General features: G+C 48.4%; 2 protein-coding genes across 2 annotated transcripts; one reads left to right on the forward strand and one right to left on the reverse strand.

Annotated features, from left to right (window-relative positions):
- The first annotated feature begins 5,941 nt into the window (after positions 1-5,941).
- Positions 5,942-6,316, forward strand: LOC101775344. Its single transcript, XM_012843505.1, has one exon. The coding sequence runs from the start codon at positions 5,942-5,944 to the stop codon at positions 6,314-6,316; it is 375 nt and encodes a 124-aa protein (XP_012698959.1).
- A 12,857-nt stretch (positions 6,317-19,173) lies between these two features.
- LOC101783287 (disease resistance protein RPP13-like) lies at positions 19,174-23,099 on the reverse strand. The gene is made up of 3 exons (XM_022823859.1): positions 22,157-23,099; positions 19,588-21,540; positions 19,174-19,466 (listed from the first exon to the last, which is right to left on the reverse strand). The coding sequence occupies exons 1-2, from the start codon at positions 22,984-22,986 to the stop codon at positions 20,907-20,909; spliced, it is 1,464 nt and encodes a 487-aa protein (XP_022679594.1). The 5' UTR covers positions 22,987-23,099; the 3' UTR covers positions 19,174-19,466; positions 19,588-20,906.
- Between the last annotated feature and the right edge of the window lie 1,274 nt (positions 23,100-24,373).

Consider the following 24,373-nt stretch of genomic DNA (forward strand, 5'->3'; position numbering starts at 1 on the left):
CTGCACCAACTCGGTTAAAAGTATCCGCCCTACTCGGAAGATCCGCGAGATGTCCAACTTCAGCGATCTGCGAGAAATTCTCAACAGTCGGCGCGAACGAGAAGTCGACAGCTACAACCATTTTCCTACTTTCACACATCGGGTAATGAAAACAAAATTACCTGAAAAGTTCAAGCCAACCGGAATTACCAAATACGACGGTAAGCAAGACCCAGTTCAGTGGCTACACTGTTACTCGCTAGCCGTCCAAGCAGCCGGGGGGCAATAATGACACCAAAGTCATTCATTTCCCCGTATGCATGGAGCCCGCGCCTCTGACCTGGCTCGAGTCACTCAAACCCAAGTCCATTGATTCTTGGGCAGACTTGACAAAGGCTTTCATCAACAACTTCGCAGGCTCCATGGCTAGACCAAGCAACAAGATCGACTTACGACAAATTAAGCAAAAAGAAGGCGAGACCTTATGCGACTATCTGCGACGGTTCTTCGAAAAGAAAGCTACCATAGTTGACATCTCTGAAGCAGACGTCATTAAGCAAAATGATGTTTGTACTCCCATCTAACGGTAAATCGCCTCGGCCCGCGCCGCTGTTCAGGGTGATGTTTTGAGGGCGTTTTTGGACTTTTCGCGGGATCGGTCGACGACGTCTCTGACCTCGCCCACGAAGGGGCTACTGTTGGGGACCGCCCCACAACGCGCCCTGAACGAAGCTGGCACGGACCTCTCCCCGACACCGACACTGACCTCGTCATCATGCTCTTTTACGAAGCTAGCAATTAATCGAAGCTAACTAGGCAATGGGTTTTAGTCCTGCTGAGCGCAGCAGGCGGTGGTTCAGGAGATGATGAGGGTGGGCGCGTGCATGGCGAACGCATGAAGGGATGCTGCGTATCCGCCGGCTATGCTCGGCTCCCCTATCCGGTCCCTGAGAGGTATTGGCAGTTTTCAGTTTCAATCTCATCGATGTTTAGAATTCAGAGCTTGTGTTCTCTTGTCTGAGATGAAGAGCAGGAAGCACTGCATGCAGAGTGTACTATTACCTCCGTCTCATATATGCGTGTTGATGATTATGTTGTGATCGACAACTTGCACAAAGACACCGTTGGTTCAGGACAGGTGTGCCATTGCAGATACACAGACAGACACCGTGTCAGTCAAGCTCAAGAAGAATGTAGGCAAGCTGTGTGCTGCTCGATCTGGTACCTTAGCTTAGCACTGCTGCTATGCTAGACATGTCGATCAGCAATCTCATATCTGTGCCCTTGATACCAATTCCCAAGCCCAAGTCAAGCAGATCTCAACTCTCTTTACCCCTGGCCCCACCTGCCAGTAACTCCAATCAACTGGCAAAGCAGAGTAGAGGAACTTGATCACAGACAAAATATCACAAAGGAATAATATGTTCATGTTTGGCCCATCAAATATTTAGTTTGTTTAATTTTGATCCCCTGAACTCCGAACTACACTACCGTAGCGGCTTTTGGATGACATTGCCGTGGTTTTTAAATTTAAATGAGAGAAAAACATTTAAATGAGGGAAAATACTCAACCACCTCCAAGTATTTTGAAAAAGTCCTAGAGATATTTTGGGACACAAGGAATCCCACAAAAATAACTAGATCTTGTGGATACATTATTCAAAAAATTAAAAAATAAAAGGATTTAGATATTTAAAAAATCCATAAAGATCCTATCATTAATTGACAAGAAATTTCTTCAGCTTCAGCACAAGCATCAAGACATATCTTGTCATTTAATGACAAGGTCTACATGGATTTATTTGGAATTTTTTTATACTTTTTATTTTCTAAACTTATTGAATCTTGTAAACTTGTTTATAAGTTTTAGTTACTTTTATGGGATTCCTTATATCACGAAATATCTTTAGGATTTTTTTTCAAATTTTTTTCGATGATATTGAAAAATTAAGGAGGATTTATAAAAATTTTAAGTAAATCCATATATATTATGTCATTAATGACAAGAAAAGCCTCCATCTTCAGCATAAATATCTTGATATCCATAGTCATCAAGAGATATCTTGTCATTAATGACAAGATTTGTGTGGATTTATTTGAAATTTTATTAAAGATTTCTAATTTCTTAGATCTATTAAATATTTTAATTTGAATCTTTTGTGAGCTTTAGTTACTTTGCGGGATTCCATGTCTCTCAAAACATATTTAGGATTTTTATCATTTTTTAGGGTATTCAAAAATAAAAGGATAAAAAATCTTTATAAATTTTTCAATAAATCCATATAGACCGTGTCATCAATGATAAGAAATCTCTTCATCATCGGCACAAATATTTGGATATTCTCAGTCATCGCAAAGGATGAAGAGATATCTTATCATTAATGAAAAGGTCTATATAGATTTATTTAAAATTTTATTAACCTTTTAGTTTTTTAGATTTATTGAATCTTTTATTTGAATCTCGTAAAGCTTTTCTATGAGCTTGAGTTACTCTTATGGGATTACTTATATCCCAGAATATGTTTAGGATTTTTTAGAGGTGTTTGAGTTTTTCCCCAACAATTAAATTATTTTCCATTCATTTAAATTGAAAACTTGTTGACGCCCAATCCGGACCTCAGACTTCTGCGTTGAACAACATGGAGGACCTAGGAGATCTGCTACTCCAGTGCAGGCTCCAAATCAACTCGTGAGTGGTGCAAGGCATGCTAGTCAATTTGACCTGAAAATTGATAAGGTAAATATTAAATTCCTAAGCTGATCGGCAGCGAAGCCTCTCGAACTCGTGGGTAGGCGTTCTTGTAAACACCATAACATATAGATATTTAATGTAAGCATGCAGTGTAAATAAATAAAATATTAATGGCATGTGTCATCGGCTATGTCAGCCGACGGACTAAGAAAAAGCATTGTAACACAACAACCATAAAAGAGGAGCCCTTGTTAACCACGTGCTTATCAGATAAACTAACAAATCTAGCTAATGTGTTGATAAGTGTGTTGAACTTTGACAAAGTAACACGAATGAGATGGCATTGGCAACAATTACTAACTTAAAAGATTAGAATATAGCAACAAGGACCAACCCACGTTGACTGTACGCAAGTCAGATACATTAATAGATCTTAATTAATGTCTTGATAAGTGTATTAACCTTAGACAAGGCAACACGAATGAGAGGGCATTATCCTAAAAGACTAGAGCACAATCATCAAAGACCTCTTGCCTACCGCTTACAAGCTTATTAAGGTAACAAAGTCTAATCAATGTCATGACTATGTAATTGAACTTAGACAAGGTAACACATGGTCATTGAACTTAGATAAGGTAACATGGTGAGAGGGTATTAACTTTGACCTAAAAGACAGGCTCACAGTAGCAAGACCTCGCATGCACCCCTATCGGCTCAATGACGTCATCATGCTTCCGTGAGATACGTATAAACCCGACCGAAGCATTAGCTCTCAATGGTAGCACACTGACGTTAAAGGCCTGACAATTAGCAATACGAGGAGCAGGGCAAAGATCTATCGGACCTAACATATATAAAGCAATAAAAGCATGCATAGTCTACCAGCCGATACGATCTGATAACTGTGAACGTTTAAACACGGCAAGGGAGCCGATGAAGACAACCTAACTAGATCTAAGTTGTTCAATAACTTAAGCAACATCAAAAACAAGTAGAATATTGGATAAAGCCTAGAAAGTTCTTGCAATCTAAGATAACTCGATAACTAGCCACACGACAATATCAGAATATAAGACTTAACTTTGAAAGTTCTAATAGAGGTCGTAATGATCGGATGGTGGTACTTATAAGCTCGCCTAAGATCGAAGCCGATGCAGCCTTGCTCACTAGAAGGAACTTATCAAATTTACTCTACGCCTACTCCTAGAGTTTTGGCAGCATGGCGCCAAAAGGTTGCATTGATTGATTGATGATTATTGATTACAAGGCTCATGGGCTTATATTTATACCTGGAGTAGACTAAAATCCTAGTCGAATATGACATGAACTATTACAACTATTTCTAAAAACTGCTAAAGATAAATCTATATGCTTTCCCTTATTTGGTGGAGTTGATTTTGCTTCGGACTGGGCCTGCCGGTCTTCCATCGGCTTCTGGAATCTGGAATCATGGTCAACAGCGACCAATCTTGGTCAACGCGGCACCAACTTCAGGCTCTTTCTCTCTCCTCTATCGGCTGTCAGAACCTTATCTGCAACGGTTGATTCTGGTCAAAAACCAATATCAACAAAACCTACTTCCACATCAGCCCTAAACCACTTTGACTAGGCTTAGGGACCAAGACTAGGTCGAATTGAAAGTTGGGATACCCAAACTGAACTGTATTAGAGTGAGTGTCAATCAAAAATTGTGGATTTTATGAATCACAAAAGGATATCACCACCATTTAGGGCAAAATGAATACTTAGCATATTGCTATTAGAAAATCCGTACGTTTATGGTTTATTTTAAAATTAACGTGTGTGGCTACTGGCTAGATATAAAAATGCGCATACAACCTATACTTCTAGTAATCAAAATTTACCATCACTTCTCGAATGGATGAATTGTATTACTTGCAGCTATAGGAATTTTATCAAATGATGCTGCCTTGGATTGAACCTAAATTTTTTTTTCTTTTTCTTTTTATTTGGATTTGCCAGGATATTAGATGATAGATTTAGAAGGGTTTAAATACAACAAATTTCGAATCCTTCAATCTGTATTGGACAGCTTATGTTAAACATGGTTTATATAAGAAATATAACTAAAAAAACCCGCACCCTCGTTCCTGTCAACTACCACAGCCCCTTGAGCGCATCCTCATTTCCACCAATCGCCACAGCCCCTCGGGCTCCTTTCCGATCCTGCTCCTACCTCCTGCGCGACCTCCTCGTCATTGTGCCTGGCGTCGGCATGGCCTGACGTACACCCTTCTTCTCCTATATGGTCACACACCTACCTTTTTTGTCTTGATTTTATCCCCCTTCTTTGGCAAGACGCCCTCCCGTGCCACCCTCCTCCCTCATCTCCATATTGAAAACCAACTCGTCTCCACACAAACCCCTTCAATTGTTTTATTCCCAACACCATCAGCATCCATCACTAATCTCTTACCACCATGGTTTGTCGCACACCAACTGTTTCCTTTAGATTTATCTTTTTTATTTGGCAAGCCACCCTTCTTCCAAATTTCCCGTGCAAAAGCGGAGAGTTGGCGGATCAACCTTTCCCCACTTATTGTTTCTGCGCTAACCCTTTCAAATGTTATGGTTCCCCTACCACCGGCCTCATCTCTGCTGGTCTTTTTCATAGCTATGGCGGCCTCGAGCTTCCTCCCCCATTCATGTGCACTGCCTCCCACGCGGCCTCATCCTCATCGTGCCTAGCGTTGTCGGCATACCGTGCCATTCATCCTTCCTCCTCCGTGGTCGCACACCCACCTTTTTATGATTTAATTTTTATTCTTTCGCAAGGCACCCTTGACACCGCCCTTCTTCATCGTTTCCCGCGCAAAGCGAAAAGTTGGCAAATCTACTACCACTCATGGCTTTCCATTCTAATATAACCCTTTCTAAAATGCTGCTGTCTCAATCATCGACGCCCACACCCTAGTCCCCCACCACCACTGCTGGTCGCCATAATATCACCGGTGCCGGAGAAGAAGACGTCAACAAAGTTCAAACAAGTAGCATAATTTCTTCTTTTCAGCTACGACATTCAATTCATTCAAAGGTCCTGTAGGGAAAAAATCAATCAAAGTTGTGGAATCCTCCCGGCTGCCTTGATTGGAGATTCAATTCAAGTGAATCTTCCCACACTGCCACAACCACTTCCACTGCCTTCTTGCAGACCTCGGTCGCCATAAAAGTATATAAAACCACTCCCTTGACCGCCCCCAGGTTTCCACTCTCGACACTTCAGTTTCACTTCCCCGACCGAAGCAAGCCATGGACGCTCCTCCGACCCCTCCCATGGTGCCGCCGTCGCTCCGCGCGACAATGCATGTGACAGACGAGATTGTCGAGGACATCTTCGTCTGCGTCCCGCCGGACAACAGCGCCCTCCTCCTCCGCTCGGCGCTCACCTGCAAGCGCTGGGCTCGCCTCTTTGCCGACCGTGGCTTCCGCCGCCGGTACAGCCAGAGCCACGGGAAGGCACCCATCCTGGGGATCATCGCCAACCTCACCATCACCGGCGGCGTCGCCAGGTTCATCCCCACGTGCGGCTTCTGCCCGGCCCACGATGAACACCACGGCTACCGCGCGCACGACGCCCGCCACGGCCGCGTCCTCCTCAACAAGCTGCCGGAGGCTGTTGGCTAGAACTCTGTCTCTCGCACTCTTTTCTGATCGCACGAACAGAAGGTTTTTGGTGCTGCCCAAAAGAACCAGCAGCCTTTTCTGTTCTATTCCTTTCCTTTTATTCAGCTACGAACAAGTCGTGGCCCGGCCATACTGCAGCACCAGCGTTGGCCTACGCACGAACGTCCGCACGACGCGCATGCCGCTCACGACGCAGCGTGGAGGCATGCTCACCTAGATCTCGGTCACGGCTTCAACAACCTGGCTGAGAATTACTCCTACCGTTACACGTCCAGCAACAGAAAGCAAATAATGAGAAATCAAACTAAACAAACTAAACAACGAGATTATCTAACAAACTCCTCCTAATCTAGTTGTTGCCGATGTCGACGACGCCGATCTTCGAGCGTAGATGCTGAAACCTCACCCATCCAAGTGGTTTGGTCAGTATGTCCGCCAGCTGATCGTTGGTGTGAATCTTGTGGACGGCGACTCGGCCACCCTCGACGCACTCCCAGATGTAGTGGAAGCGCGTGTCAATGTGTTTGCTCCGGCCATGGAAGACCGGATTCTTGCAGAGTTGAATTGCCGATTGATTGTCGATGTGGATGTTGGCGACGCTGGCTGCTCGCCCGTAGAAGCTGCCAAGCAGCCGTCCCAACCAGATGCCTTGGCACGCCGCTGTCGAGGCTGCGATGTATTCAGCTTCACACGATGAGAGGGCAACCACGGGCTGTTTCTGTGACTGCCATGTTACTGGTGCACGGCCGAGACAGAACAACACACCGGTAGTGCTCTTGCGATCATCCATGTCTCCCGCCATATCCACATCACTGAAGCCTTGGAGCTTGAGGTCGTTGTCATCCCTGGTGTAGACGATGCCGTAGTGGAGCGTGCCCGCGATGTAGCGCAGCAGGTGCTTGACGGCGCTGAAGTGTTCCGTGGTCGGTTTTTCCATGAATCGACTCACGTACCCAACAGCAAAACTGATATCTGGCCGGGTATGTACCAGGTAGCGTAGACTTCCAACAATACTTCGAAATAAAGTAGGATCAACGGGCGGGTTGGAGCTTTTCTTACTCAGTTTCAATCGAGTCTCCATGGGCATCTGCGTGTTGTTGCAGCCGCTCATCCCAGCTCTCTCCAGTAGCTTTGCTGCGTACGCAGCTTGACACAATGTGATGCGCCCACGTTCCTGCTTCACTTCGATGCCCAAGTAGTAGCTAAGGCACCCAAGATCGCTCATCTTAAATGAGCTCTTCATCTCCTTCTTGAACGTCTCGACTTCACCTGGGTCGGCACCGGTGAGAATCAAGTCGTCCACGTACACGCCTAGGAGCAGACGCTCACGTCCTGTGCCGCGTATGTACACTCCATGTTCCTCAGAGCAGCGTGTGAACCCGAGGCCGGTGAGCGTGCGGTCGAGCTTGGCGTTCCACGCTCGTGGCGCTTGACAGAGTCCGTAGAGGGCTTTGTGCAGCTTGAGAACTTGGCGCTCCCGCCCGGCGATGACGAATCCCGGAGGCTGCGTGATGTAGACCTCCTCCACGAGGTCGCCGTTGAGGAACGCTGATTTAACGTCGAGATGATGCACCTGCCAACCCTCGTGAGCAGCGACTGCCGCCAGGGCACGCACTGAGTCGAGACGTGCCACCGGCGCGAACACCTCGTCGAAGTCCACGCCAGCACGCTGGACGTACCCCTTCGCCACGAGGCGAGCCTTGTGGCGGATCACCTTGCCCTGAGCATCTTTCTTGAGCTTGAAAACCCATTTTAGACCTATGGGACGATGGCCGGCTGGCAGCTCAACTGCCTCCCAGGTGCCGTTGTCGACGATGGCGTTAATCTCCTGCTTCATGGCCGCTCGCCAGGCCGGATCAGAGTCGGCCTCAGAAAACGACGTGGGCTTCTCTGATGCTGCGAGGAGAAGCTCCTCAGGATCGAGCTCCCTAGGCGCAGCTATATTGATGTAGTCGTCCACCATGCGGTACCGCCGTGGTGCGCCCTCGTCGTCCAGGTCGATGCCGGACGGGATGTACGCTGGTGGAGACGTAAACACGGTGTCGACGTTCCTTGGGCCGTCCGCATCCGCCACCGGTGTACTAGGCTCCTCCGTGATCTGGGCTTTAGGTAGTGAGGCCGCTGGGGATACAGGGGAGCCCGGTTGGCCACCACTCGAGAGCACGTTCACCATATACTCAACAGTGAACATCTCTGGAACAGCGGCATCACTGCCGGTCTCTGCCCAATTCCACCCATGAGCCTCATCGAACACCACATCCCTGGTGATGAGCAGGCGTTTTCCCACCGGGTCATACACCCGATAGGCTTTCGAGCCCGGCTCGTAGCCCACAAACACCATCTTGATGCTCCGGTCGTCGAGCTTGCCGACGTGAGGACGTGTGACCTTGGCATGTGCAATACACCCAAACGTACGAAGGAAGTGCACAGTGGGTTTCTCACCGTACCAGGCTTCATAGGGTGTCATACCTTGAACGCTTTTGGTTGGGGCTCGATTCAAGATGAAGACGGCAGTAGACACCGCCTCCCCCCAGAATGTACTCGGCATCGCCTTTGCCTTGAGAAGACACCGCGCCATGTCCATGATGGTCTGATTCCTGCGCTCCACGACGCCGTTTTGCTGCGGAGAATACGGCGCCGTGAGCTGCCTGTAAACCCCCTTTTTAGCACAATACTCCCCAAACGTCACGGACGTGAATTCGCCTCCACGGTCAGTCTGGAGTGTGCGCAGCTTTCTCCCGGTCTCCACCTCGACGCCGGCCTGGAATTTCTTTATCGCGCTGGCTGCCTCATCCTTGGTTGACAGGAGCACCAACCACATATAGCGGCTGACGTCGTCGACGAGGAGGAGAAAGTAGCGTCTGCCGCCGTGTGTCGCTGGTGAGACAGGTCCACACAAGTCACTATGGACAAGGTCAAGGCGACCCTTTGCGCGGTGCTTGGCCTCCAAGGGGAACGGTGCACGACGTTGCTTGCCGACGAGGCACGCGTCGCATAGCTGGTCGACATGGTTGAGTTTGGGAAGTCCACGAACCATCGCGCCGCGCCCCAGCTTCCTCAGCGCGTTAAAGCCAAGGTGGCCGAAACGCTCGTGCCAACGCCAGGCGTCATCCTCGGAGCTTGCCAGTAGTGATATGGGCTGTGCAATGGTGAGCTTCATCTTGTACAGACGATTTGAAGACCTCCGTACCTTGGCGAGGAGTTCCTGCTGAGGATCACGTACGCGCAGCACACCATCCTCAATCATAACCTGGCAGCCAAACTCATCGAGCTGGCCCAAGCTAATTATGTTGCTGCGGAGGCACGGAATATAGTAGACGTCCGTGAGAACGCGATGGTGTCCTTGCCGTGCTGCAAAGATGATGGAGCCACGTCCGACGATGTCGACAACCGAACCATCCCCGAACTTCACCGTTCCGGTGATGTCGCGGTCCAGTTCGGAGAAGAACGCGCTATCTCCAGTCATGTGGTTCGACGCGCCTGTGTCGAGGTACCACACGCCAACATCGTGGTCGTCGCGGTTGACGTCGGAGTCGCCCAGCTGTACCATCACACGTTCTTCGTTGAGGAAGACTTGGCCACCAACATGTACAAGAACGGTGCGCTGCACGACCACCTCGGATGCCGGCACGACCGAGGCCACCCACGCCATCAAAAGAGCTGGTTCATCATCATCGCCAACTGCCTCTTCCGCTAGCAGCGCCGCATTGGCCGCCATGTCCCGCTGCCGCTTGCGGCACTCCCGGGCCCAGTGCCCTGTTTTCTTGCAGTATTTGCATTGATCTTTGTCAAGGGGTTTACCTCCGCCGTCGCCCTTCTTTGCGTTGCCATCCCCGTGCTTGGGCGGTTTCATGGCACGATGCGATGGAGCCGCGCCACCGCTGAAGTTGCTGCCGCCAACTCCCCCTTTATCTCGCTTGCGCATCCGCCTGATGAGATCCTCCTCCCTAGACGAGAGGAGGAGACGGGATCCCAGCTCCGCGGCCGCCGCGCGCGCCTCGAGCCGTTGCTCGACGGCCCGGAGGCGCCCTGTGACCTCTTCGACGGACATGTCCTCGATGTCGAGCAGCGTCTCGATAGAGATCGCCACCTGCATAAAGCGGTCTGGGACAACCTGGAGTATCTTGCGCACGACCTCCGAATCGTCGATGTCGTCGACGAGGAGACGCAGGTTGTCGGCGAGGCCAGAGATCCTCATGGAGAAGTCATCGATGCCCTCCCCATCCTTGAAAGCGATATTGTTGAAGTCCCACCGAAGCTTCTGCGCGTTCGACACGCGCACACGCTCGACGCCCATGCGAATTACCTTGACAGCCTCCCACGCTTCCTTTGCTGTTTCCTTCTTGCCGATGAGATTGACCATCTCAGTAGGGACGGAGCGAGCGATCGCTACCAACGCCAGCCGATCCTCGCCGTACTCGACGCCGCCCGGATCAATGGCCGCCCAGAGACCTTGGGCCTGCAGATTGATCCTCATCATCACTACCCACTCCGGGTAGTTGGTCTTGGTGAGCATCGGATATTGGACTGACGCCGATGCTTCTTTCACCGTGCGGTGTACGACGATGGGGAGCTCCCACTGAGCACGCCCATGCCCACGTCCGCACCCGCGCCGCGACGATGGTGACTGCGACCGTCGTCGGCTCGGGGGCGCGCTACCGTGGCGCAACGGCGACTGGGACGCCATTGCTCCGCCCTCGGTCGAACCTTCGCTCTGATACCAAGTGTTGGCTAGAACTCTGTCTCTCGCACTCTTTTCTGATCGCACGAACAGAAGGTTTTTGGTGCTGCCCAAAAGAACCAGCAGCCTTTTCTGTTATATTCCTTTCCTTTTATTCAGCTACGAACAAGTCGTGGCCCGGCCATACTGCAGCACCAGCGTTGGCGCACGCACGAACGTCCGCACGACGCGCATGCCGCTCACGACGTAGCGTGGAGGCATGCTCACCTAGATCTCGGTCACGGCTTCAACAACCTGGCCGAGAATTACTCCTACCGTTACACGTCCAGCAACAGAAAGCAAATAATGAGAAATCAAACTAAACTAACTAAACAACGAGATTATCTAACAGAGGCGAGCGATGCACCCCAGGGCCAGGGCCAGGAGCCGTCTGCCCTCGCCGTGTGGAACCCCATCACCGGCGAGCAGCACCAGCTTCCTCTCCTGAAGCGTCGCCGGCAGGTGCACAGTTGGAACGCCGCCGTGCTCTGCGGCACCGCCGCCGGCGCCTGCGACCACGTCGACTGCCACCGCGGGCCGTTCCGCGTCGTCTTCGTCGGCATCGACGCCAAGCAGATCTTCTCCCACGTCTACTCCTCCGAGTCCGGCGCGTTGAGGGAGAAGGCGACCACCGCTCCGCTCCAAGACGACCAGCTCGAGTGCTCGACGCCACCCTGCCCGGCGTGCTAGCCTGGAACGCCCTCCATTTCGTGCTCCTCAAGGGGCAAAGATCCTGAAATGCGATGCGACCACCGGAGAAATGTTCATGATTCGCCTACCGGCGGAGAGGCCGGCCTACGGTCCACGCATCGTGCTCACGACCACCAAGGACGGCGAGCTCGGGTTCATCGAAGCGTGCAGGCTGATTGGGCTACTCTGGGTCTGGTCGGTGGAGCTTGGTCCTGTGGAGAACGCAGGACGGTGGGTGGTGAGCACCTCGTCACAAAGCTTCCTCCTGATGCACTCAGCCACAGGGGGGCACCTCTTGTGGTCGCCTTTGCGGATGTGGCGTCATCTTCATCAAGAGCAATGGTCAGCTCTACACTCTTGATCTGAAGTCTGGGCAGGTCGCCAAGATTCCCATGACCAGTGGTGGATTCTACGACGTCGTTCCATACGTCAGCTTCTATACACCAGGTATTGCATCCTGCTTGTTACCCTTGTACAGCTTTGCTCGGTCGTTATTTTTCTCTATAAAGAGTGGGGAGTTGCAACAATTTTCAGTACGGAAAATATTTTGGTTGGCGGCCGCAAATAGTATATGCGCTTGGTTTTATATAGTTGTATTTCCCTATGTCATATAAATCTGTGATACACATACATTCATGTTTCCTTGTATGGCTGCTGTTGTTGCAATTTGCTAGCTATGCGGTCGGAATTGATTCATCCGTTACACCTGAACCTGTTATGGACATTTGAAAATTATCTTGGTTTAGTCTGGGCCAGGAAGGTAACTGGCACCAATTGAAACCATAAAAGGCCACTGCGTAGTACCTGTATGATGTAGCTTCTACATGCCACTTATCAGCTTCACACATATCTTTAACCCTGTGCATTCCTTAGCTATGGTATGTAGTATGTTACGTGACAGCACATAGAAGCTATGGCCAGTTATCCTAAAAAGGGTTAGGTGCTTTTTTCTGCAGTTTCTGAATCCATCTTTAATTCTCTTAATATGAGGAATTATAGTTGTTAATAGATGGAGCTGCTGATAATTTCCTATTGTTGTTTGCCTGTCCTGTTGACCAGTAGAACTTTAGCAGCAACTTATTTGTTATTTGTGCTGGTTATAAACAGATACTGAATGAGGGGAAATTGATTTCTCAAAATGCTGATATTTTTTTCTGTTGTGCAGTACTAAGAGCGGCACTGGCCGCTTCAGGAGAGGGAACAAGTGCTGGTGCTTCAACAAGTGCTTGACAAACTCAGGGTGCTCATCAGAGGATTTCTTGGCAACAGCTAGCTCTTTAGCATTAGCGAGGTTGGCGCCGGTCTTAGTCTGAGGACTTTGCCTACAGACAAACTAGATATAGACATCGTGACAAGAGTCAGAAATAGTAGTACCTGAGTTTTTTGCTTCAAGGCATCAACTATCATTTTGATTTCAGCTCATGAGACGCAGCAGACTGCGTGTTAAACTTTGTTGCAGTTTTAATCATCCAGAACACTCAAAGTTTTCTTGTCAACCTACCCAGCTTGCTCTTTCTGATGCTTCAGAATTCATATGCTGGCAAAGTGCTCTACTGCTTTGCCTAATGGAGCTTGTCTGTATGCATTTCATTTTTACAGTTACATTGAATTTTTTTTCTTGGTTATTGTGTGACATCACTACCGGAAACAGTAGGTAAGCTGAGTGCAAGAGGGTTTACCAAGTGCAATCCATCGGGCACTCGGCAAACAAGCTCTTTGCCGAGTGCTGAAAAAAAACACTCGGTAAAATAATTGCACTCGGCAAACGAGGCAAAAAAACACTCAGCAAAGTTCGACATCTGGCAAACTGAAAAAAAAAAACACTCGGCAAAACTAGGCACTCGGCGAAGAAATAAGTTTGCCGAGTGTAATTGTCTAGCACTCGACGAAAAAATATGTTTGCCGAGTGTAATTATTTGACACTCGGCAAATAATTTCATTTTTTTCTCTTCTGACCTTGAAACTTTTTCTACTCTCCACATACAACATGTGGTATTCCATGTTAAAATTTGGGATTGTTGGCGCTAGAAATCAGTTGACCGAATTCCCAGCGTCGGACACACGACCCGGGAGAATCTGCTTGGCTCCTGTTCGGGTGATTGCCCTGGTGCGGTTCGCGCGGCGTGCCAGCCAATCTAACCTGTTGATTGGCAAGGAAATAAACGTAATTGCGATCGGCTAAGGTTTCGATCTCGAGAAAGCTTATCAGCGAATCGGCCGATTTGCAGTAATAGGGAAATCGGCTATAATACAACCGATTACCGGGCAGCGTTTATGTAGAAACTACTAGAGTAATCTAAACAACGCTACAGTAGCAACACTAGGAACAGATCTAATCGGCTATGCATGAAATAGGTAAATTAAACAGCAAAGCACAAGAAAAGCTGAAAGTACCGATTCCTAGCTGGATAACTGGTGATAAAACTAGAACAACAGGTAAAACCTAGAATTCTAGTAAATATCGATAACTGGTGAATAAATCTAAACGAAACGACAGCGATGCGCCCGAAGTTAAAGCTTAGAAATTACTCGATAAACGAAACTTACAAGATCGGCCGGAGGTCAAGTTGATGCAGCCCCGCCAACCCGTACGAACTCATGAAAAAGAAGAAAAAGTGTTGGCGAAGTCGCCTGCTTGAAAGTAACTACGAGGAAACAGTAGTTTGTTGTATTGAGTTTATGATGATTACAGATCCATAAGGGTGGCTATTTATAGCCCCGTACAAACGACTTCCTATCCGACTAGAACTCTATCCCTAAGTTTAAACGGAAAACGAATATTTACAAGTACGATTCGTACTATTTTCACGCGCTTCATGGGCTGACTCCTTCTTCATCTTCATAATCTTTTTTAAGCCCACATCGGCCCAACTATTCTAACCTCCTAATCGGCCGATCACCTCTTTGGCAAGGGGGTAACCGATCAGGACCCACACGTCGAGGGCTCAGACTTATCCCGACCCTGGGGACTAAGGTCGGACGAGGCGGAGATCCTCCTTTAGAGGGTCGGGCGCGTCCGATCCCAAACCCCAGGGGTCGGGCGAGGCGGAGATCCTCCCTTGGAGGGTCGGGCGCGTCCGATCCCAAACCCCAGGGGTCGGGCGAGGCGGAGATCCTCCCTTGGAGGGTCGGGCGCGTCCGATCCCAAGCCTCAGGGTCGGGCGAGGTGGAAATCCTCCCTCGGAGGGTCGGGCGTGTCCGATCCCAAACCTCAGGGGTCGGGCGAGGCGGAACTCCAAGGATCAATCGACCGATCCTCGACTGTAGCATCAATTGGCCGATCCTTGACTGTAGCACCAATCGGCCGATTTCCAATCGTCGCCCTTGTATCTCGCTGCATCTTCCAATCTCTTCTTCTCATAACGCCGATTTTACTCGTGTCAAAATCTGGCGTCAACAGGGATATTTGTGGATATGTTTGCTATATTTAATTAATTTATTGCATTTCAAAGAATTTTTTGGTATAAGTCAAATTTGAACTGCAAGTGATTCAAATAATAGAATAAGATAAGTAGAAAAGTGATATTCGTGTTATTGACGTGTCAGCTTTTTACCTGTTTCTGATCAATTGCACTGGAATTGGAAAGGAATGAGTAACATCAGAGTGAGGAGCCCCTGCATTAGCCTAGTCTGCCTATACTTCTGAACAATAGCATGCAATGAAGCGGAAAGTGTGGACTGTAAAAAGATTTTGTCACCAACACCAAACTACTGCCAATGTTCAGTTTCAGTCTCATCGATGTTCAGAATTCAGAGCTTGTATGTTCTTGTTAGGGATGAAGATCGTGATTCAGAGCTTGTTTGTTTCTCGTGCTTCCTGCGACAACCGTTTGCCGTCAGTGAGATTGGTGTTGCTTACGGCATCATGCGTCCTGAATTAGTGTTGTGCACGGTATCGATCATGAATGCGTCAGTTCGCTTGCACGGCTCTACAAGGTGGTAAAGCAGAGCAGAGCGGAATTTCAGAAATTTAAACTGGGTTTAATGTACCACATGAACACCAAGCCAAAAGGAAATTAGACAGGTAACGCACAAATCACAGAGGATAAAGTCCACATTTGATCCATCGACACTTCAGCTTGGCGCTAGTTTTCCATGCTAGAAAAAAATGGGCCACCCGGATTCCAGCCCAAAACATTAAATGAATTAATTTCTACTAAAAATAGTTAGCGGCCCAGCTAAACCTTACTTGGGCCTGACTTTGCCAGCCTGGCGAGGTTAATGGGATTATGAAGGCTTGGGCGCTGATTTTAGGCCCAACAAAAATCGAGGTTCGCCTAGTCCGCAAAATGCTCACCTATAAGCACCATAAATTTTGGCTTAAGAGAAATCAATAGTTAGCCTATTATTATTTAAAAATTTGGTCCTTTTTTGTTTTCTAACACTGACAAGAGATAGAAAAGATATACAAACTCCAGCTATTTTATTAGATGATGGGCAGCTTTGGATAAAACGTAAAAGGCTTTTTTTCCTTTTGGTCCTTTTCTTTTGGTCCACCTAGTTATTAAATGATAGATTAAGAAGGGTTTAAATATATCAAATTTTGGATCTTTCATTCTAGTTATTCACCCTGTATCCCAAAATATAGATACGTTTAGATTTTTTCGAAATCAAACATTTTCAACTTTCACTACGAATAGAGAAATAATCATAGAGCCTAGTAGCATAAAAATAATGCTAGTAGATTTATCATGAAACCAACTATTATATAACCTTTTTATTTGAAATAAATTATTTTTAGAGATATTATTGGTCAAAGTTAAAAAAGATTTGACTTTTGAAAGCTAAACGTAGCTATATTTTGGGACGGAGGGAATAACTACAAAGACGTCTCTTTCACTCCCACCAATTGCCTTAGCTCCTCGAGCTCACCTCATTCCCACCAACCACCGCAACCCCTCAAGCTCCTCCCAATCCCGCGCAATGTCTCCAGCGCTACCTCCTCATTGTTGTGCCTATCTCTGGCATGGCCTACCATCGAATCATCCACTTACCTTTTACCTTTGGATTTATTGTCCTTCTTTGACACAACGCCCTCACCAATCACCGCCATCCTTCTCCATCATTTCCCACGCAAATTGGAAAGTTGGCGGATCTATCGCCACTTGTCGCTTCCATGTTATCCCGTTTAAAGGTGCTGGTGCCGCCAACAACATCCATCTGCTAATCTCTCAACACCATGGTGGATGACACCACCACAGCTCCTTAAGCTCACCTCATTCCCGCCAACTGCCACAACCCCTCAAGTGCCTCTCGATTATGAGCACCGCCTCTTGCCAATCTTCTTGACGTTACCATCTTCTCCTTCCTCTTTTGTGGATGTACACCTACCGTTTCCTCTGGATTTATTTGGCTTGACGTTACCATCTTCTCCTTCCTCTTTTGTGGATGTACACCTGCCGTTTCCTCTGGATTTATTTTCCTTCTTTGGAAAGACAGCCTAGCCACCGCCATCCTCCCTCGTTTCCCGTGCAAAGCTGCAAGTTGGTGAATCTCCCGCCACTTGTCGTACCCCTTCAAATATGCTACTCCCACGCTGGTCTGATCTTGCCACCCATGGCAAACAACACCGCTGCTACCTCATCTTCCCGCCAACTACCAACCGCCCCCCGCCACCCCACCCTAATATCACCGTCGTCGAAGAAGAACCCGTTGCTTAAATTTGACATGCGCACAATTCCTCATCCTTTTGATCGTAGATTCAATTCAACCACAGTTCCTCGGGGGCAAAAATTCAATCAAAGTGAATCCTCCCAGCTGCCTTGATTGGAGATTGAATTCAAGTGAATCCTTCCAGACCACTTCCGGTGGCTTCTTGCAGACCCCCCAGCCGGCACAAAAGCCCCACGGGTTCCTCCCTCCAACATTTCAGTTTCAGCTCTTCCCGACCAAAAGCCCAAAGCCATGGACGCTCCTCCGTGCCGTCCCACGCCGCCGTCGCCGCGCGCGCTGCCGCACCTGCCGGACGGGATCGTCGAGGACATCCTCCTCCGCGTCCCGGCCGACGAACCCGCGGGCCTCCTCCGCTCGGCGCTCACCTGCAAGCGCTGGGCGCGCCTCATGGACGACCGCGGCTTCCGCCGCCGGTACCGCGAGCGCCACCGGCCGGCGCCCATGCTTGGCTTCCTCGCCAACCTCGTCCGCACCGATGGCGTCGCCCGGTTCTTCCCCACGGCCGGCTTCCGCACGCCCCGCGCCGACCGCGACGGCTACCGCGCGCACGACGCACGCCATGGCCGCGTCCTCCTCAACCGGGTGCCGGGGACGGATCTACCAACGGGCCACCAGGATTCCGCCTCCGCCCTCGTCGTCTGGGACCCCATCACCGACGAGCAGCGTCACCTCCCCCTCCTCCAGCTCCGGCGCCGGGAGGTGCGCAACTGGAACGCCGCGGTGCTCTGCGCCGGCACCGCCGGCGGCGACGACGACGCCTGCGACCACCTCGACTGCGGCGCCGGGCCCTTCCGCGTCGTCTTCATCGGCATGAACGCCAAGGAGATCTTCGCCCACGTCTACTCCTCCGAGTCCGGTGCGTGGAGCCAGCCAGCGTCCGGTGAGCTCCTGATCCCCGGCGAACCTCAAGAAGACGACCCCATCGACGAGGCGGTGCTCCGGCGTTCTAGCCCGGCAACGCGCTCCCTTTCTTCGCCGTGCCCGTCGTGCTCGACTGGGCCATCCGGAACGTCGCCACTGCGACGCCGCCAAGCGCAACAAGACGGGCTAGAGAAAGGGAATGTGGGCCTGCGGAGCTGGTGCTGGGCTGGAGGAGAAGAAAGGGAGTTGGGCTGGAGGAAAAAGGAGAAGAAAGGGAGTTGGGCTGGAGGAGAAGAAAGGGAGTTGGGCCGGCGTCAGCGTCAGCTCAGCGGACTGCCTCGCCGTCGGCCTCCGCCATGCAGCTGTAAGCTCACCTTGAGCACCTGCTTGAACTTGCCATGGTGGTTTTTTAAGGACAATATATACATGGAGCTGAGGTTGGCGTCGCCCTTGGAGTTTCGAGAAGAAGCATACAACATGCAGAGTTTCAGGAACATCAAACTTACTGCTCGTTCTCTTTGCCCATCTCCTGCATTATCTTCCTGAGAGTCTCACACATGGAGATTTGCCTTTCTGCAGTCCTGGATGACACTCCCTACCAAGTTCATGCACCGCTGGTGCATTTTACTCGGGATGAAGCCACCGCTGGCTCTGCATGGCGTCGCCCATCAAGAACAGGCCGCGCTTTTTTCACCTCCAGCTATTCTATTAATCCGGTACACGCGTCAACTCTAATCATCTCTGCATTACCCCCGGGACTGAACCACAAAATCATGTATTGATCATGATGTGATGTGGCAACATTTGGACTCCATCCAAATCCACCACCGATCTCCCCCAGCCAAATCCGATCTGCAGTGCGCCCGTTGAGCCTTTGAAAGACGCCTCCGGCAGCTAGTAAAGACAAAGCAGGTGTGCAACTAAATTCTCAAATAAATGTTTGGTTACAGTGAAGGCAGCCCAAAAGGTTTGTCTGCATGGAGCACAACATAACAGATGGGGCTGGCGGAGCAAATAATGGATGTCATTTCTTATTCAAGAACAACAAAAGTGGAGCAACTAAACAACTTTCATATATGGATTATCAATAATGAAAGTCTGCAAATAGTACGGATGAAATTGACCAAACACATGCTGGTTGCTTGATGTCCCCTCACTGATAAACAAGACTGGACGGACGAACCGAAAGACTGGTCGACAAGGATCCTGCTTTGTTCACCAAAAAGAACAGTAACTAGTTACTATCAACGGAGCATGTAAAGGAAGGAAGAGAAAAACATAAATAAATCTGGAAAACTGCGTGGCTTAGGAACAATTATTGTATTACCTTGCCATCGTGAAGCTGATGCTTATTATTCATTTTTCCAAAAGAAAGTCTGTATTGAAGATTAGTGTGGGATGATTGGGATGTGCGCCAAGTAAGCTCCGGGTTTTGGCCTCCAGATCTTCGACGGCTCCTCTATGGCGACACCAGGCATGGATATCCACATCGACCCTAGTGAGGCTGGCGAGGTGCTGGATGCCAAGATCGCTGTAACTATTCGTGGTGAAGGCGAGTCCAACTTCGAGGCGCTTCAGGTTAGGCATAGCACCAGGCATAAACAGAATTTGGTAGAGTTGGCCCACCTTGAATGATTTGAGGCACTGGAATTCGTGTCCTCGGATGGTGAAAGGACCTGCATCTGTGCCTACAAGATACAGTGTAAGAGTCTCAAGAGCCGGCATGCCTCCAAGCACTCGCAAATCCTCCTGAGTGAATCAATTAGTTCTGAGTTCTAACAGCTCGAGATTAACAAGTAAGCCCATCCAGATAGGGAGATTGCTGATGTGCGAAATGACAAATGTCCGGAGGCTTTGCAGACCAGGGAACGAGGAATCCATGGGGATGGGAGGCGAATCCGCCATAGATATGTTAACATCTAGAAGTTTATGGCTGCACAGTGCTTGGAGTGAAGAAGTGAAGATTCCCCACCCACTACCTTCATAATCGACATCATCGCAATCAGCTTCCAGGGTTCTCAGGTTGGTAAGCTGGCCTAGCTCTTTTAGAAAGCTGAGTGGTTGCCTGTGGATTGAGAAACATTTTAGTTGTTCCAATCCTTTCATCTTGCTGAAGCCTTCAGCTGGGAACTTGACATTCGGACTGACAATAAGACGTGCCAGCTTTTCAAGTAGAACAATAGTTGATGGCAATTCTTCCACTTGAGTGAATCTTATATCTAATGTTTCTAAATTCTGGACTTGTCCAATTCCAGCAGGGAGCTCATTGACACTTGTTCCTTTAATGTTCAAATACCGCAACTGAAGTAACACCTCTATATTTGCAAGGTACTCATTTGTCAATGGCACACAGCGTTGCAGGTCTAACACACGTACAACTTGAAATTCTGTAAGAGGAAACAATTCTTTGCAGTCCACAAAGCATGCAACTGACCGGACATAAGGCTTAATAGACTTTATCCATGAAACTACATTCTCTTGGTAGTTATTCTGGAGAGATAGGCGACGAACCTTGCTATGGAGAGAAGTTGGGAGCCCGGATGGGTCCGACAAAGTAAGAAAGTTCTCCCCAACTGATTTGGATACAAGGAAATTAAGGATGACATCGTGAACTCTACAGCCCAGCACCACATCTATCAGCTGATGCTATGGTTGGATCAAGCTCCGGTTTACCAGATCATTGAAATACCTTAGCCCTGCTTCATATAGACTCTCTCCTGGTTCTGCATTAACAAATCCTTCTGCAATCCATTTGCCTATTAAACAATCACTTTCGATTATGTAATCTTCTGGAAATGCACTCAAGTACAACAGGCAAGTTCTCAGATGTTGTGGGAGATTAAAGTAACTGAGTGATAATACTGATTGTATGGTCTCAACAGACTTATTTCCAGGAAGTGGTGAACTTATAGATTCTTTCACCTTGTTCCAGTAATCAAGAGATTGTGGTACATCAACTGCCAAGAAGCTGGATATCAAAATTATGGCAAGTGGTATGCCATCACACTTTTTCAGTATATCTTCAGAAGCTCTTTCCAGCTCATGAGGACACCCATCTTCAGAGTCAAAAATTCTTTTGAGAAACAACCTTCTAGAGTCGCTGTCTTTTAGAGGTCTCATATCATAAACACGACCACCGTGAGAAGAACAACATGACTCGGCCACATCTTTCAGACGTGTTGTCATGATTATTATGCTACCAGGGCTGGTTCTGACCAATGCTTGTCCAATGATCTTCCATGGATCGGAGTGCCATATATCATCCACTACAACAATGTACCTGCCACAAATATGGGATGCTAATTTTATAAAACTATATGTGGTAAGGGAAAAACTATGCATGTAATGCTTCATTCTTGATCTGGTGAAATAGTAATCAAAATGAAAACAAATTGCATTATGAGAAAAATACAACTATTCTAAGTAAAACAAACACAAATATATGTTAATCATTTTTTCTATCTGCAAGATATAGAAAAGTTATGAATCTTTTTAAGAGAGTCGGAACACATGCTTTTAGGATCGTGAAGATTGATGCTTATGTGTCTCAAATTGGCTTGAAACAACATGCTTTTAAGCTCATGAAGATTGTAGTGTCCGTTAGACAAAAACAACATGCTTATATATTCTTCTTATTTTATTTTTTTGGTTTGCCAGTTGACTGAGCATGTTTGTTATGAAGCGGGTGAATCAGATCCTAGTTGCATATGTGGTATATTAGGTTGTATATTAGGACGACCATGCCAACAGATCAGAGCCATTCATAATAAAGGTTGATGTGTGTATTTTCTTTTCCTACTGAATTATGTGATAATTTCTAGTTTTAAGATTATTTTAAGGTGAGCCCAGACATTACTATAGATAAATGAAGATAGGGTCCAAATAAAGCAACACACCTTTTGTACTGGAGTCGCTCTCGGAGCTTGTTGACGAGAAGGAGCTCATCATCTGCCATGCTTGTAGTTGCTCCAACTTGAGAACAAATCTTCATCAGTATATCCTTAATGTTAGGGTTCTGAGACACCGATACAAAGGCTTTGCACTCAAAATGGCCTTGAATTTTCTGGTACACCTGATTAGCGAGAGTGGTCTTGCCCAAGCCTGCAGACCCAACGATGGACAAAGTCCTGATTTGCTGCGAGGGCACCTCTCCCTCTGCAGGCATCAACAAGCGGATGACCTCATCCATGGGTCCGTTGAGTCCGACGAGATTCTTCGTCTCCTCCCAAAGCGCGCACATCCGGAGGTCAACCTTATTACGAGAAGCATCAAACCTGGATCCGATGAGGCCATCAAGCTTGTATCCCTTCTGTCGATAGCACTTCTCAAAGACACAAGCCTTGAGCTCTTGTACCTCGTGAGCGGTCTGAAGAGACAGTATGATTTTCTTGAGCTTCCGTGCCAGCTTCTTGACGCCGAAGAACCTGTCTTTGCTGGCATCGCCGCCGGCACGATGGAACCGGGCCACAGAGAGATCGATGCAATCCTCGAGGTCGTAGGCCAGCTCCCGCACCCTGTCCCGCCACCCCTTGTCGAGGGCGTCGAGCTCCTCGATGTGTGCCATCACATACAGCTGGTCATTCATGATGATGAGCTCTACCCTGAGGAGCTCGATATCCTCGCGGACCCCCTTGGCAAGCTTGTTCTTCTCCTGGAGCAGCTCTGCCAGCTTTGCGAGGACGGAGCTCATCGCTCCGGTCGCCGCGCTCACCATGGCTTGCTCCATGGCACATGAACGGAGGTGGATGCTGGGTTGCTGAGTCTAGTACACGGCACGGAGATATTTCAGATCGAGATATAGAGCTCAAGTGGTTGGCAGATACGCCATGTCCCTGGGTGGGCATATGCCATGGTTTATCCTATGCTCACCACCAGGCAGGAACATATCATGTGCTGTGAATTAATTGAACGTGTCCTGTGCTGCAGGAAAAAAAAAATTGCAAGCATCGTGGAGAGCATCTTTTGACGACGACTTGAATCGGGAATCACGGCAAGACGGCATTATCTTTTAGAAGTTGAGGCTTCAGCCAAGAGGTATGGAGATCATGCATTATCTTTTGACGACGACTTGAATCGGTAATCACAGCAAGACGGCATTATCTTTTAGAAGTTGAGGCTTGAGAGTGGTTTTGCGGTTGAGGGCTGCGATGGAAAGCACGCCAAATTAGGCCTGTTGGGGGCTGGATCGTTTCCTCGTGCCCTCAGGCGCACACCTGATGATGCGGTCGCCTTTGCTGACACATCGCGGGTGTCATCTTTCAGAGCACGACTGATGGGCTCTACATTTTTTATCCAAAGTCCAGCAAGGGCAGGAGGGTTATGAGCAATCGCTTCTACACTCCAGGTACCACCACTTGCCTTGTGCAGATTTTACCAGTTATGACTTCTCTAAAAAGACTGAATTTGTGGGCAGAGGCAGTTGCACCAATGTTCAGTATGGGGAATATTTTGGTCAGTAACAAGAAATTCAGTCTACTCTACCTGTACTCCTGATCATTAGCTTGCAATGGGTTTTAGTCCTGCTGAGCGCAGCAGGCGGTGGTTCAGGAGATGATGAGGGGATGCTGTGAATTTGCCGGCTATGCTCGGCTCCCCTATATATCCGGTCCCTGAGAGGTATCGGCAATTTTCAGTTTCGATCTCATCGATGTTCAGAATTCAGAGCTTGTGTGTTCTTGTCAGGGAGATGAAGAGCAGGAGGTACTGCATGCAGGGTGTACTAATATTACCTCCGTCTCATGTATGCGTGTTGCTGATTATGTTGCTGATCGACAACTTGCACAAAGACACCATTGGTTCAGCAATCTCATATCTGTGCCCTTGATACCAATTCCCAAGCCCAAGTCAAGCAGATCTCAACTCTCTTTACCCCTGGGCCCCACCTGCCAATAACTCCAATCAACTGGCAAAGCAGAGTAGAGGGACTTGATCAGAGACAAAATATCACAAAGGAATAATATGTTCATGTTTGGCCCATCAAATATTTAGTTTGTTTAATTCTGATCCCCTGAACTCCGAACTACACTACCGTAGCGGCTTTTGGATGCCATTGCCGTGATTTTTGAATTTAGATCAGAGAAATATATTTAAATGAGGGAAAATACTCAACCACC

The sequence above is a fragment of the Setaria italica genome, chromosome II (assembly GCF_000263155.2).
Source record: "Setaria italica strain Yugu1 chromosome II, Setaria_italica_v2.0, whole genome shotgun sequence".
Taxonomy (NCBI): domain Eukaryota; kingdom Viridiplantae; phylum Streptophyta; class Magnoliopsida; order Poales; family Poaceae; genus Setaria; species Setaria italica.

Coding starts and splice junctions, on each gene's coding strand:
- LOC101783287 (XM_022823859.1), bottom strand. CDS start 22,986: ATGGAGCAAGCCATGGTGAGCGCGGCGACCGGAGCGATGAGCTCCGTC. Junction 21,541..22,156: donor GAGCGACTCCAGTACAAAAG/GTGTGTTGCTTT, acceptor TATTTGTGGCAG/GTACATTGTTGTAGTGGATG.
- LOC101775344 (XM_012843505.1), top strand. CDS start 5,942: ATGGACGCTCCTCCGACCCCTCCCATGGTGCCGCCGTCGCTCCGCGCG.